Raw genomic sequence first — 13,122 nt, forward strand, 5'->3', positions numbered from 1 at the left:
GCGAAGGCCTCGATTTTAATCTTTGATGATCGGCACACCGGTAGCACCCCGAAAATGGTGCAGACGAAAGCCGAAGCTTGGAGCTCGAAGCGACGAACGGCTTTGGTATTCCTTCAGTCTGTTCACACCTTAGCGCCGTGGGACTTAACTTTAAAAACCGTGGGCTAAATAATGTAAGTTGGCGCCAACAGCGGTCTGTAAAACAGTTATAAAAACAGCCGTAACTACGTTAGAATCAATTATTTAAGATGCACAGCTCCGTAAAGAGAGGTGGGCTCGTGGGCTGCCGCCGCCGCTGCCGCTGCTCGTAAAAGGGGGCGAGGGAAGTGCCGCTGGGATGGGTCAGCCGGAGTTCTTCGAGGCGCCCGCGAGAGCCAAAGACAAGAAGTACGGGGAGGATGAGGATCGGGATGCGCGGCTTTTCGACCCTGGAACGGTAGGGAGTTTCCCCGGTATAACCGAGTGCACATTTCTCCTCTATACTGTCGGGGCCCGCCCGCGGGTTGTAAAACCCGCAGTTAAAAGTTACCTGAATTATCAAGAGGCTGACCAAAAAAATTTTTCGCGAAAACGTACGTGTACCTTCTTCGTTGATTGTCCTTAGCCGAGGGTTCCATCCTCGCGTCGTGCGGAATGTAAAATCGGACGCTATCGCAGACCACCACCTGCTGCAATCAGAATTTTGTTTTCATCTTTAAAACGCCAACGGTCTTTGAACAACGTGAGATAAGGATTTTAGAAAATACCGAATATGCTTCTGACTTTTTTGCTATTGTAGATTTTCGAATTTTCGACCTCAGATTTCGATTCCTCGGGTCAAAATACACCGGATATAGGACTGCTGAATCGGTCAAACTTCGAAAATATACACCTTGAAATTTTTGACTGAATAGTGAGATTTTTTTGAATAAACGCTGAAATGAAGTTTGCGACCACATTTCGAGGAGTTTTTTTTTTTTCAGGGTTTTGGAAAAAATGATGCGCAAAGTTGGCGGTCAATTTGGTCTCGGAAATATGAATTTTTCAACTCGAAATCGACTCGTTTCTGACCGTTGCGACATTGTGCTGTAACTCTGGGACGATGCGATTCGTTTGATACTTTGAAAAAAAATTCTATTCCTCGTTTTCTAGGTGACGTCACCCTGGGCCGTTGCTACCTACCCCTTCGTACCCTTTGTTGATCAATTTAATTGAGTATTCTGGCTCAATGGCACTTGAGCTTCGACCCAAGTACCCGGCAACAATGAATTGCAAGTGCGTCGTTGAGGATGCGGATTATCCGGATGGTTCGAATTTAAAGTTTCGCCTGCTGCATGGTTCCCATTGGGACGAATGAACTCAAAAGTCCCGATTAATATTATTGACCATTGCGAGAAAGACTCAGGCTTTCGTTCTCTAGACGATTCAAGGCACTGACTTATATTCGTATTCGGGAAGTTCATATACCTGATTGAATAATTTTATGGGTTTTGATTAGATAGCTCACCTCTTTGTCACTTCTTTTAAATTTTATTTCGGATCCACTAATAAGAGAAATTATATTTACCACCGTTCGAATTAGCGGCTCCGGTGCTTCTAAAATTCACCACTAACGTCGTCACTGTTCGGTCAAAGTGGAGGCGCCACGCAACGTTAATGTCACGAACAAATTTAGCCGGTTTACAGAGTAGTTTTTAACAAACTGTTGAGTGAAAACTAAAACGTCAAACCAATATCAGTAGTTGTAAAAAACATGTAATTTCCACACAATCGAGCTCTTGATCACTGAGTCGAGATGATTTGAAACTTTTGCAATAGGGTGTGTACGACGATTTTGATCTTATGCTATCGAGCAACCGTATATTTTTTACTTAACCTAAAGACCCAACAGTCTTAACCTCATCCTTTTGTCATCATCATGCAAAAGGAGCCAAAACCAGGAACTCCCAAATCCAACAGTGCGAAAAAGTAAGAACAAATAAAATTCTCTCACTTTGTTACCCTCCAGATATTATTTGACCTTTATAATTCCAGGGGTCGAACAACTGGGACTCCCGAACACCGATCGAGAAATATATCCGGCGAAACCCCCATGCCAAGTATGACTCGCACGAGCAATCTACGTCAAAGGGCAACTATGCTACCCGGTGATTTTTTCATTCCACCTGGTAAGCAAATAATAATCATTCAAGTTAAAGTTTTCATGCCAATGTGAAAAAATACCTTTCCTTTTCAGGGTTGGTCACCAAAAGACGCATAGGCAATGCGATGAAGCTCAATTCAACTATATCGCAGACCCCGGCTCAAGCACCCATGAAATCAGATCTGGAAACTCCTGACAACGAGTTGGGCCTGCTATATGATAAATACCTACAGTCCAAGGCAATAGATATCATAATTCGGAAGAACATAGCAGAAAAAGAACGTCTAATGACGATTCAAATGGTGGCAACTGCCAGGGAGAGGAGCATTGTCAAAAATAAACTAGAGAAGGCTAAGACGAGAGAAAATGATATAAGAAAGTCAAACATTATGCAAGCCAGCATAGACCAGCAGTCCTCTGAACTTAACGCATGTTTTGACGATCTTCGTGAAAATAAAGTGAAAGAAAAGCTCATGGAACTGAAAACATTACTTGAGCCATTAGATGAATTACGCTGCCATGGAATAATAATCCCAAAAGACCCGGAAGCCTTTCAGGAGTTTCTCAAACGTCTGGAAGCTATCGGGGAGGTGCTGAGTCGCATCAAAGAATCTTGCGGTGACAAGGGTGAAGTCTACCAAGATGTTGAAAAAGGATTGAACAGCTTGAGGATGAAACACATAGAAATTGAATGCGTGAAAAAGAAGTAAGTCTGTTATTCAACAAGTTCAACGCATTCCCCAAATTTTTCCGAACGGGATTAATAATTATTTGGATGACTTGAATTATTACAGATTTGACGAAGTCCTATGCGAACTGCAGGTGCTGGTTCTGAAAAACGCCTCGCAATCTCTTTCCCAGAACTGTGTCGATGAAATGAGCTGAATACCCCCGAATTTCCGTGAGACTGATGGAAGACCAATTAATTTTAACCCATCACCTCATGATCAGTGTTGTATATGAGAGTAGAATGAATTTTATATATATTTTGTACAAACTCTTTTCATATAATAAATTATGTCTTCTATCCGAAAAATTTCCCATTCGTCCCTATTCTTCCCTCGTAAAAAAAATCTACCAAACGTCTCCGCGTGTCCAAACGTTGCGCAAAAAAAAGTGAGACTCATAGATACCAGAATCGTCGTTGATTTCTCAACAGTACATCAATTTTCGACGAATCAACAAAGTTCTTCCTCATACGTTTATCGCAAACAATCAAACCGGCGAAAATAGAATCGGGATTTTGCATGCGCGACGTTCTGATCCCTACGTTCGGATTCGCGGGGGTTGCCGGGTCGCAAAAAGTATGGTACAAATAATACGTCGCTCGCCATTTTGTAAAATTTTGCCGGGCAGTCCGGGGGTTGTCTAGGGGTTGGTAAGTTCGACTAGCTCGGAGGGTTGAAATTACATGGGCGCCATCCAGGATCCGCGGATTTCGCGAAAAACACATGATATTTTGGCGCAGGCTCACTATTCAAGCCATATTTAGAATTTTTCGCAAATTTTTGCCAAAAATTCGACAAGTAAATATCGACCATCTAGACGAAAATATCAATTCCCTAATTATGGGTTGTTTAAAAAAAAAAAAATCATTAGAAAAAACTTAATTTTTTTCGCATTTTTTCAATTATTTTTAAACATTTTTACCCCGTGCAATTTTATTCTGCGCATGGAAAGCAATTTTGCCCAATCATAAATAGGGCTATTGTGGGGGGATAGAGTATGTTGGTGCATTTCATACATTTGAGTGTAATGGTAACCAGATAGAGGCAGCGAGGCTACCGGCCGTCAGCACGTAAATACTATAAATTTAAGCATTCAATTTTTGTATATATTTTTTTTTCCTTCGTACAAACAAAGCTTCGTCAAATCTCTGCATGTCCCTTGTCGCGGCAATTTTCTTACGGCTTATCCCAGTGTAACGTAGCTGTTGCAATTTTCGTATGCGTGACGTCACTGTACCAATTGCTCATCAACTATATCTCTCGGCGTATTATCCCATTCCCACATTCCCATCCCTGCACGTTCCTCTTCCACCCTCCCCCTCCTCCTCCCCCCCCCCCCCCCCCCCCCCCCCACCCCTCCTCCTCGCAGCGCTCCGCTGTCGCCCCTGCAACCCTCAACCCTCGACCCTCAACCCTCCGCCGCTGCCTCTTTGCCCTACCGACACCACCCCCCCCCCCCCCAGCCGTCGGAGACCGCAGACACAAAAACAATAACAAATCGATTCGAGAGGATGGTCGAGGATTTCGGTGTTGGGTTTTGGGTAGGGACGTTCAGCAGGGTGAGAGGGTTAGAGAGGGCGAGGGGCGGTATGGGGATGAGGAGGAGGAGAATGAGGATGAAAATCCCGAGGACAACTTTCGTTTCTTCCTTCGCGTTAGATCCGCTCACTGCAGTTTTATATGCAGTCGTTGGTGCGTTCACACCGGACTCTTGCGCGCAATACACTCGGTGCATTTTATCCTGGGTTTTTGTATTTTTTTTAGTTCGTTTTCTCCTTTTTTTTTTTCTTCTTCATCAATTTTTGAAGAAACGCGATCACACATCTACCGTTCGATTGATAAACTCGAGAACTGCGTGTCACTGTTAACAGCTGACGCGTGTCAAGTTTCAGTGAACTGTACGATATACGTGAAATCTTCGAAATGGATACAGTGGCGCATTTTACACGTTCGAATACCCAGAGATACGACGTTTTTTCGTATCCCCGATTTTACGGCTCGTCGCTGTGCGTCAATCGGGAAGAATTACCCGCGCGGTATAATCCCTAATCGGAACACGGCATCCGATTCGTTCGGTTTGCATTCGAGGGTTTTTTTTCAAGGGAACCGAACAAATCCACCGATCGATCACGTGATTCGAGCGCAATCGTTCGATTTGGGGGAATTTTTTTCTAGGGGATGATAATTTTCGAAGATCCGATCGCGCACGTGGCGTTCCACATTTCGTTTACTGTCGCTTACCGACGAATCGTCCGCGAAACGATCGTATTTTGAAACCGTCTAATCGTCATCGGTACAGAGCGATAAATCGGAATTCGATAAAAAAAAATCAACGCTTACCGGAAGTCGCCGGTTTCTTCGCAGATGGAATATGGGATCTGGAGTCTGCACGCCGCGGGTGGACTGTGGGGCGATCCGCGGCTCGCCCGAAGACACCCGATCCTGGTGCCGGGGGGGCCCGCAGTCGGTCCGGCAAATCCTGGGGCCGCAGCTTTCGCTCTGAACACGCTGAGGCATCCGATCGACGGTATCGCGATGCCGGTCGCACCCGGAAGTCCCGCTTACCGAGCGATGGAATTGGTAGCGAGAACCGCGTCTTCCGGCGGCGATTCGCTGACCACGGGACCCTCCGCGAAGGTACAGAATTCAACACGAGACAACGAAACGAACATCGAAGAACGGGAGGAGCGGAAGAAGGGCGACGAAAATTCGAGACAGGTGAAAAGAGAAATTGGGTCGCATCGAGATATTTGATTTTTCGTAAATTTTTACCGTTTTTTTTCTTAATTCCAAAAAAAAAAAACAGACGCCCTTACCAACCGTGCGGACGAACAACGACGAGACTCCCGAGGAAAGCGACGCGGGAAGCGTCAGCAGCGGGAACGAGTCCAGACATTCCGTGAACAACAACCTCCACTTCAAAACTCCGGACGCAGGACTTCCCTGCCTCCTCCTCGACAAGGTATACACAGACTCCCTTGGGAATCCTTGTTTTTTTTTTTCTCTCCTCGTTCATCGTCGAAGGGGATTAATTTTAATTTTCATGGATTCAATTTTTACTCACCCGGTATTTTCGATACGCAGGAAGACGGAGTGCCGCCGGTTTTGAACAGTTGGGTTTTGGGCGCCTACACCGCGATGCTCGGACGTCTGTCGGCCGCCACCGCCGCCCTCGAGGGTTCCGAAATACCGAACATGACCTCCGACACCGGTTCGGACAGCGAGGACTCTTCTTACACCGAGAAGTGAGTTGTTGTTGTTTTTTTCTTCATTCTTTTCGAAACGGCTGAAGGAGAACAAAAAATTCACGGAGATGAGAAAAAAAAATTGACAAATTTTCGAAGATCCCGAGGCTGCAGTCCGACGGGAGGACCGCGACGAGGATACTCCTGCGGATCCTGCGAAATAATATCCCCGACCCGTCCGGCCCTGAGAAAGCACATAGCGGACTCTCACCCCTCGATCGGTGGGCTGGAAGCCGGCGACTCGAGACGGTGTCCGGCGACCGGATGCGATTTCGCGACCGGAAGTCGTTGCGAAATGGAAACCCACGTCGCGGCCCACGTGGCGCAGGGGATGTCGCCAACGGGAAAGAAGCGTTCCCTGGCCCTACAGCGCGTCAGGTATAGGTACTTGAAGTTTTTACTTGGCACGTGAAACGGGAATGTTTTGTTTTTTTTTTTTTTGTTTTTTTTTTCTGCTTGTTTCGTCAAATCGTGGGACGCGACGAAAATGTGCGATAAACGTATACAAACGAACGCGTAAAACCGGGTCTAGAAATAGGAGCAACGGTCGTACGACAATGTCGAACTCACCTGCCGGAGATAACGTTCGAATTTCAGGTACGAACGGGAGGAGTACAGGTGTTCCATGTGTTCGTACGCGTGCACAATAGAGAAGGCCTTCCAGAGGCATTTGAGGGCTCACGCGAAGGGCGCGGCACCGGAGACGAGGGTGAGCTGTCCGGTTTGCGGGGCGGATCGTACGTCGGAAGTCGACCTGAGCAGGCACATGCGGAGGCACCGGGACGACCGTTACTTCTGTTGCGACATTTGCATCTTCCGTACGGTGCAGTTGAAGAAGGTAAATAATATCGTGGATTTTCGTTGGTACGGAGATATGGAAAAAAAAATACAGGGGGATTTCTGAGGCGAGGGAATTTTTTTTTTTTTCAAATCCCCCAGCTGATTCAACACCGGCGAATGCACACGGGAGAGAAACCTCACCTTTGTCCCCACTGCGCTTACCGTAGCGCGAGACGCGACAATTTGAGAAGTCACGTGCGTAGGGTTCACAAGAAGGAAAATTTGTACTGCGACACGTTCAGCCCTAGAGGAATGCTGCAGATATCGGGCAGCACCCAACCCATCAGAAGTCCAGCCTCGTCGCCGGCGTCCAACGCCGGAAGTGCGAACTAGCTGCAAAAGATAATGGAGAAATAAAAATTATTGAAAAAAAAAAAAAAATGATACAAAGAAGAAATCGGCGAGTGGATAAAATCACAACCGAATTAACGAGGAATCTACCCGCTGCAGAATGTTCAAACTTTTCACACCTGCTGGTAAGGTTTTTTTTAGCTTTTAGACAAACAAAAAAAAAAAAAAAAGAAAGAAACACGTGGTTGAAAATAGAATACATCGACTCCCGTCGATCCTCTCGTGGGTGCTATACTTTCTATTTTTCGTTACCGTTCTATTTTCTTTCTCTCGTTTCATCGTTCCCCCGAATTAAACGTGGAACGATGACTGTGAATTAAATTCATTTGCGAGTACCTAAATATTAACGATAACGATTAATCATATACAAAAAATAATATAATTACTACACATTCCGAAAATCGGGATGTGCGTTATATTTGTTTCATTCATAACTCGCGACGTGTATACACATACGGATAAATTATTATACGTACGTGTATACACGATAAAAAATATATAAAATATATAGAGAAAATAAAAAAAACATTTTACACGTCCTAACTTTGTCAATAAGTATACACATATATACATATATATATATATACATCATATATATATCTATTTAAAACAATTTAGATATTGTGTATAATAGAAAAAGTGTCACGGTATGCATATACTACAATTACATACAACTACGTCCGTATCGATTAGAAATCATTTCCAATTTCGATATACATATGGTAAAAAAAAAAAATTACGAGAAACGAAAAGAAAAGAAAGAACAACAATTCCAATTGACCAGAGCCGGATGTCCCGTTACATTAAATACAGAATACCGTAAACTGATTGATTGAAACAAAAAAGAAACAAATTACAAAACGTGAATTATGCTCAATTTCTCTGTCCATACTATACAATACTGGTCGTATAAATAGTTGAATTCCTTGTCAAATTTTCTAAATATATTTACAATTGATTTTTCTTTAGTTCTCATTTTTATTGCAATGGTACTGAATCTCTCTGGTCTGAATAAAAAAAAAAATAAAAAAAATTAGGTACTCTTATGTGGTATTTTCGGAAATGACTCGAAAGTGATGAACGAAAAAGAAGTGATGATTCTTTTTTTCTTGGCATGATCAAATGAATATTCATTATTATTATTATGATTATTATTATTATTATATAATATAGTAGTTATTATTATATAAAAGCTGCGAAATGGTGCTAGATCGTAGACTGGATCATATATAATTATATAAATTACAGAAAGACTGAAATCTTGAGAAATTTGAGAAGATTGAAAGAAAGAAAAAAAAAAAAAGAAAAAAATGAAAATATTTAAAGGCGATGCCCAAAGATACAGGATTAAAAAAAGAATAGAAAACGAAAAGGCAAAAAATTCGATCCGAAAACGAAATTAACAATTTTAATTGTCAATTAGTGAGCAATTAAGTAAGAATTTTTTCGGCGACTAAGGTGAAGGGGGAAAGAAATTGAAGAAGAAAAAAACCGAATAATAAATAAACAAATAAATAGTAAAAAAGACTGAGAATTTGAACTGAAATCGCCAGGGTCTACGCATTTGAGAAAAAAATACGATGGTGCTAAAAATTTTAGAAATTAGATAACTCTTATAAGAAAATTGTACAATGCATTGAGAAAAACGAGAGAGCAAACTTGGAGAAAAAAAGAGAAAAGAAATGCAGCTAATTGTACGTTTACATGTTTAACTAATTAATAATCTGACTCGAATTGAATTATACTACACGAATTCGACATACGTGAAACTAAATTATTGTTATAGGTAACGAATTCTAAGAGACTGAAAAATTATTGATAACTAATTGGCAATAGGTGTGCTATTAAAATTAATCGAATAATCCCAATTAGGAAAAAAAAAGGAGTAAAATTAAAAATATCTGCGTAAAAATGAGACCCTGGTTGTAAGGAAAGGTGCTATTTTGCAAATGTCGTTTTAATTAGTTCAATCTTAATTATGCGCGTAAAAATTATTACCTATTGTAATTTGAATCTTTGGTCCTTCTTCTCACCTCCTTTGATATTGTCGTACAAGACTATTCTTGTCATCATATGTCATTAATTATTCTTTTTCTATCTAGTATAAAATGTGTGTCAATTTTTAATATACATATATTATTATATATGTATAATACATTACGAGATTGGTATTGATATACATATATGTAGACATAACGTAGTTTTTATTCCGTGAGCGCGCGCGGTTTTGATGGTCAATTGATAAAACCAACAAAAAGGAAAACTTACAAAAAAGAAGAACGAAAATTCAAAAAAAAAAAAAATAAATTAACGAATATTCGCGCATTTACTAATTAATAAATATTCATATACGTATAATGCAACGCCTATTTTTTGCTTTTGATATATCATATGTGTGTATATACATACCTACACATAGTTATATACGACGTATACACGTGGGCAGGGTGTGTAATAATATTTGATATTAACACGAATACATAAATAATAATTATTATATAATATACACCCCACGATCCAAATTATTCATTAAACGGCGTAATTGACGAATACCTCTATATATATATTTGAAAACTCAACCTCAAGCTCTTCCGCGACTTTTAACAAGAGGAAAAAAAAAAATTGAAATTAAATAATAAAATTGATTAAGTTTCATTACAATTGTTCAATAGACCAAACTGCTGCAGACTTATTATATTACGGTGATATTTTACCAATGAAAATATATACATATATATGATATGCAGAGAACGTATTATATTCATTATACGATATTAAATAAAAATCGCCGTCTCGATTATGATTTAATTTGAAAATAACAAAAAATAAAATGAAAAAGTATCGTATATATTATATAGCATAAATGTGTAATAATTAATAAAAGTAATATACATGTATATGTGATTGTCTATTGGCCAGCAGTTCAGTCTCCAGATTTATTGATCTATTTATATAATGAAACAATTGATTTTAATTAATATTAATGATAATTATAAGTGAACGTTGCGTGCCACTTACCTATATTACATATACATACATACGAAACTGTGCGTGCCAAAAGTATAATGACGAAGTAATGAAAAACGAAACAATTAAGGCGATGATCATCGACTTTTCATTGGAGTATAAAGGTCGGAATTTTATTTCCCAACACATTAAAGTTTCCACAACGCCACGAGGAAGAAAATCTATCGTTTTCGTCTGGTCTTTTTTCTTTTGAACAAACAAATGAAGAAAAAAAAAACTAACAGTAATAATAAAATAATTAACGAATCAACGAACGTAACTTACGGACCTCTGTACTTCAATTTTGTAAATACATATTATAGATTGAAAAGAAGAACAAAAAAAAAAAAAAAAAACCAACAAAAATTTGTTACAATCTTTTAACTGTTAAAACTTTTTTGCTGTAGTCGTATAAGCCTCCCCACTGTATACCTTACCTAAACTATGTATTATTATTATTATTATTATTATTATTATTATTATTACCATAAATATTATATACATATATAAATATATATATATATAATATATTCTATATTAATGTTTCTCAGATTGAAGAATTAAACGATAATTCGAGAATTTAGAAAAAATCATAATGTCCATAATTAAGCCGGACATCGCGCTTCACTTCTGAATTCGCAATTACGCAATAAGTAACTATAATTATATATGAAATCCTTTTTCGGATATTCCCATTTTTTTAAAACTTTAAAGAAAATGATGTCACTAAATTCACGAGGTTTTTACCGTGACGAATTTTTGTTCTTTCCCCTCTAAACATCTGCTGCAATTGGCACACCCCCATCGATTGGGATGAATTGAAAATGAAGAATCAATGACGCGAAATTCGAAAATTAATCCATTGATCCCATGAAAGGATTTCATAAATTCTCAAAAAAATTAATATACAATCTAAATGTGATAATATATTTACTATTAAACTATGTAATAATTAACGTATACATTAATATAATTAAACGGTGAGACTCTATCGTGTGGGATCGATCAAATCGATCAATGTATAATAAATATAAGAAAATGAGAAAGAAACGAAAAAAAAACAGACAAAAAACGAAAACGAAACGAAAAAAAAAAAGAAACGAGATGAGAATATACAATTAAAAAGCCAAGCAATTTTAGAATTTTTGTCCACGTAGGTATGAATAATTAAATTATATATGTTCCAGGTTGTTGGACCGAAGGGCGACGCATTAAAAGAATCGCGATCCAAATTCGATTCGCGATTAAAATTGATACGATTAATTGTTAGAAAATAATTGATCGAGATTCATTTTAAAAAAGAATGTGTGCAGGTAGTATACATTATACGAATATGATGTAAAATATATTGCCGCGATAAATTCGTCCCCGATCGATTTTTTTCTTTAATACGAAAAAGAAAATTCGTCGTCGTCCTGTCGCCACGAGCCTTACATATATTATACATATATATATATATATACTGTATATATGTATGTGTATATATACGTTATGTATTTCGTAATAAAATAATCGCTCAGCGATTGAACAAGGAAAAAGCAAAGTAAAGGAAAAAAAAAAAAAACAGAATCAAATTCGACTTGCTAAATGCTGATCGATCGCACGAAGATCTTTACATCGATCGGTGAACGTCGCAGCGATTTTGTCGTTTCGATCGAATATTGATTACGGTATATATGATGAAAATATAAATTAATTAAATAAGTCGTCAAGGTCATTATAATGCTAGGTTATACAATTATATTATATTATATATATTTGTGTACTTCGATAATCGTTTGAAAATACATTAAGAAAAAAAAAAGGAGAAAAGAAAAAAAAGAAAAAAAAAAAAAAAAACTATGGTGACGACGGCATGCGGTCGTCGTGGTGAGTCCTGATTAAGCATATATTATATATATGGCCACGGTTATTATTGCAATGATTAAACATATAGATAATAGGAATATAAATTGAACAGTAATATCATGTGTATACGGCTGCATAAAATTATGTGACCTTATTATTATATTATTGTTCAAAATAAATAAAACGAAGGAAAGAATAAATAAATTGTCGTCGCGTTGTGATTTAGGTAAATATTATATATGTATGTTATATATATATATTATCGTATATTATGTAAGGCATCTCGAAGACGCGGTTGAAGACAAAAAACCAAGAAAAGAGAAAAAAAAACTAAGGAAAAAAAATAATTTATTTAAATACGCGTTGACTCGTAAGTTTCGATTCCGTACAATCGAAATACCTATATATATATTTGAGCTTGAAGTAATTCCGTTTATTTGATCGGAAAACAAAAAATTTGAAAATTGAATCGAAGATAACGATTGGAAAAATTTTTTTTTTCAATCCCCATACGTACGGCGCGTCTTCGATACGCGAGAGTCTCTTACCTGTTTGTATCGATAAGGTAATGGGTAATAAAGATTTCATTAAAATGGGCTCTGATACATGATATTGAACCGTGTGTGGTGTTATATTGTATATACATATACTTCGTGAAAATGGAAAATTGCTCTGAAAAATTCCTGGCAAATTTTTTGATTTCTTAATTTTTGTTCTTCCATTTCTGTTGATATACGTTCTTCGAATCCGTCGACTAATCGCACGCCGCGTGTTGCATTAACGCGTCACAAAGAGGGTCTTGTTCGATGCGAAACGAATCGCTATTACCGTCAAGAGTTCAAATGAATTCACAGAATTTCATCGCGATTAATTATAATTAAATTCACGTACAATAGTCGCAGTTATATATTTTTGCGGGCATTCCGATGACGCTTCGTATTTCAAAAAAAAAAAAAAAAAAAAAAAAAAAAAAAAAAAAAAA

General features: G+C 38.4%; 3 protein-coding genes across 11 annotated transcripts in view; 2 read left to right on the forward strand and 1 right to left on the reverse strand.

The window, feature by feature from the left end:
- LOC105684978 (inhibitory POU protein) overlaps positions 1 to 6,052 on the reverse strand; it is a 46,300-nt gene extending 40,248 nt beyond the window's left edge. For 2 of the 8 annotated variants that reach the window (XM_048659351.1, XM_048659352.1), the window contains exons 1-2: positions 5,915 to 6,052; positions 583 to 668 (exon numbers count right to left, since the gene is read on the reverse strand). The gene's annotated coding sequence lies outside the window, so the exon portion shown is untranslated. Of the gene's footprint in view, positions 1 to 576; positions 669 to 5,190; positions 5,336 to 5,914 lie in introns of those variants that run through there. The other 6 variants (XM_048659354.1, XM_048659353.1, XM_048659356.1 and 3 more) reach the window with 6 other exon arrangements.
- Positions 1,626 to 3,158, forward strand: LOC105684977. Its single transcript, XM_012398738.3, has 4 exons — positions 1,626 to 1,947; positions 2,014 to 2,147; positions 2,216 to 2,828; positions 2,917 to 3,158. Exons 1-4 carry the CDS (start codon positions 1,898 to 1,900, stop codon positions 3,005 to 3,007), a joined length of 888 nt encoding a protein of 295 aa, XP_012254161.2. The 5' UTR covers positions 1,626 to 1,897; the 3' UTR covers positions 3,008 to 3,158.
- LOC105684965 (zinc finger and SCAN domain-containing protein 22-like) lies at positions 3,300 to 12,750 on the forward strand. Of its 2 annotated transcripts, none has more exons than XM_012398725.3 (7): positions 3,300 to 3,920; positions 5,215 to 5,568; positions 5,657 to 5,812; positions 5,935 to 6,095; positions 6,195 to 6,479; positions 6,693 to 6,933; positions 7,035 to 12,750. In XM_012398725.3, the coding sequence occupies exons 2-7, from the start codon at positions 5,215 to 5,217 to the stop codon at positions 7,266 to 7,268; spliced, it is 1,431 nt and encodes a 476-aa protein (XP_012254148.2). In that variant the 5' UTR covers positions 3,300 to 3,920; the 3' UTR covers positions 7,269 to 12,750. The 2 variants fall into 2 exon arrangements, with proteins under 2 accessions (XP_012254148.2, XP_020707444.2); XM_020851785.2 differs by having other exon boundaries at positions 6,195 to 6,473.
- Positions 12,751 to 13,122: the final 372 nt, after the last annotated feature.

The sequence above is a fragment of the Athalia rosae genome, chromosome 8 (assembly GCF_917208135.1).
Source record: "Athalia rosae chromosome 8, iyAthRosa1.1, whole genome shotgun sequence".
NCBI classification, from domain to species: domain Eukaryota; kingdom Metazoa; phylum Arthropoda; class Insecta; order Hymenoptera; family Athaliidae; genus Athalia; species Athalia rosae.

Bases quoted from the DNA above. Each gene is read 5' to 3' on its own strand.
- LOC105684977 (XM_012398738.3), top strand. From the start codon at position 1,898: ATGCAAAAGGAGCCAAAACCAGGAACTCCCAAATCCAACAGTGCGAAA. The intron at 1,948-2,013 runs GTAAGAACAAAT...TTATAATTCCAG, and splicing joins AAATCCAACAGTGCGAAAAA to GGGTCGAACAACTGGGACTC. The intron at 2,829-2,916 runs GTAAGTCTGTTA...GAATTATTACAG, and splicing joins ATTGAATGCGTGAAAAAGAA to ATTTGACGAAGTCCTATGCG.
- LOC105684965 (XM_012398725.3), top strand. From the start codon at position 5,215: ATGGAATATGGGATCTGGAGTCTGCACGCCGCGGGTGGACTGTGGGGC. The intron at 5,569-5,656 runs GTGAAAAGAGAA...AAAAAAAAACAG, and splicing joins GCGACGAAAATTCGAGACAG to ACGCCCTTACCAACCGTGCG. The intron at 6,480-6,692 runs GTACTTGAAGTT...TTCGAATTTCAG, and splicing joins CTACAGCGCGTCAGGTATAG to GTACGAACGGGAGGAGTACA.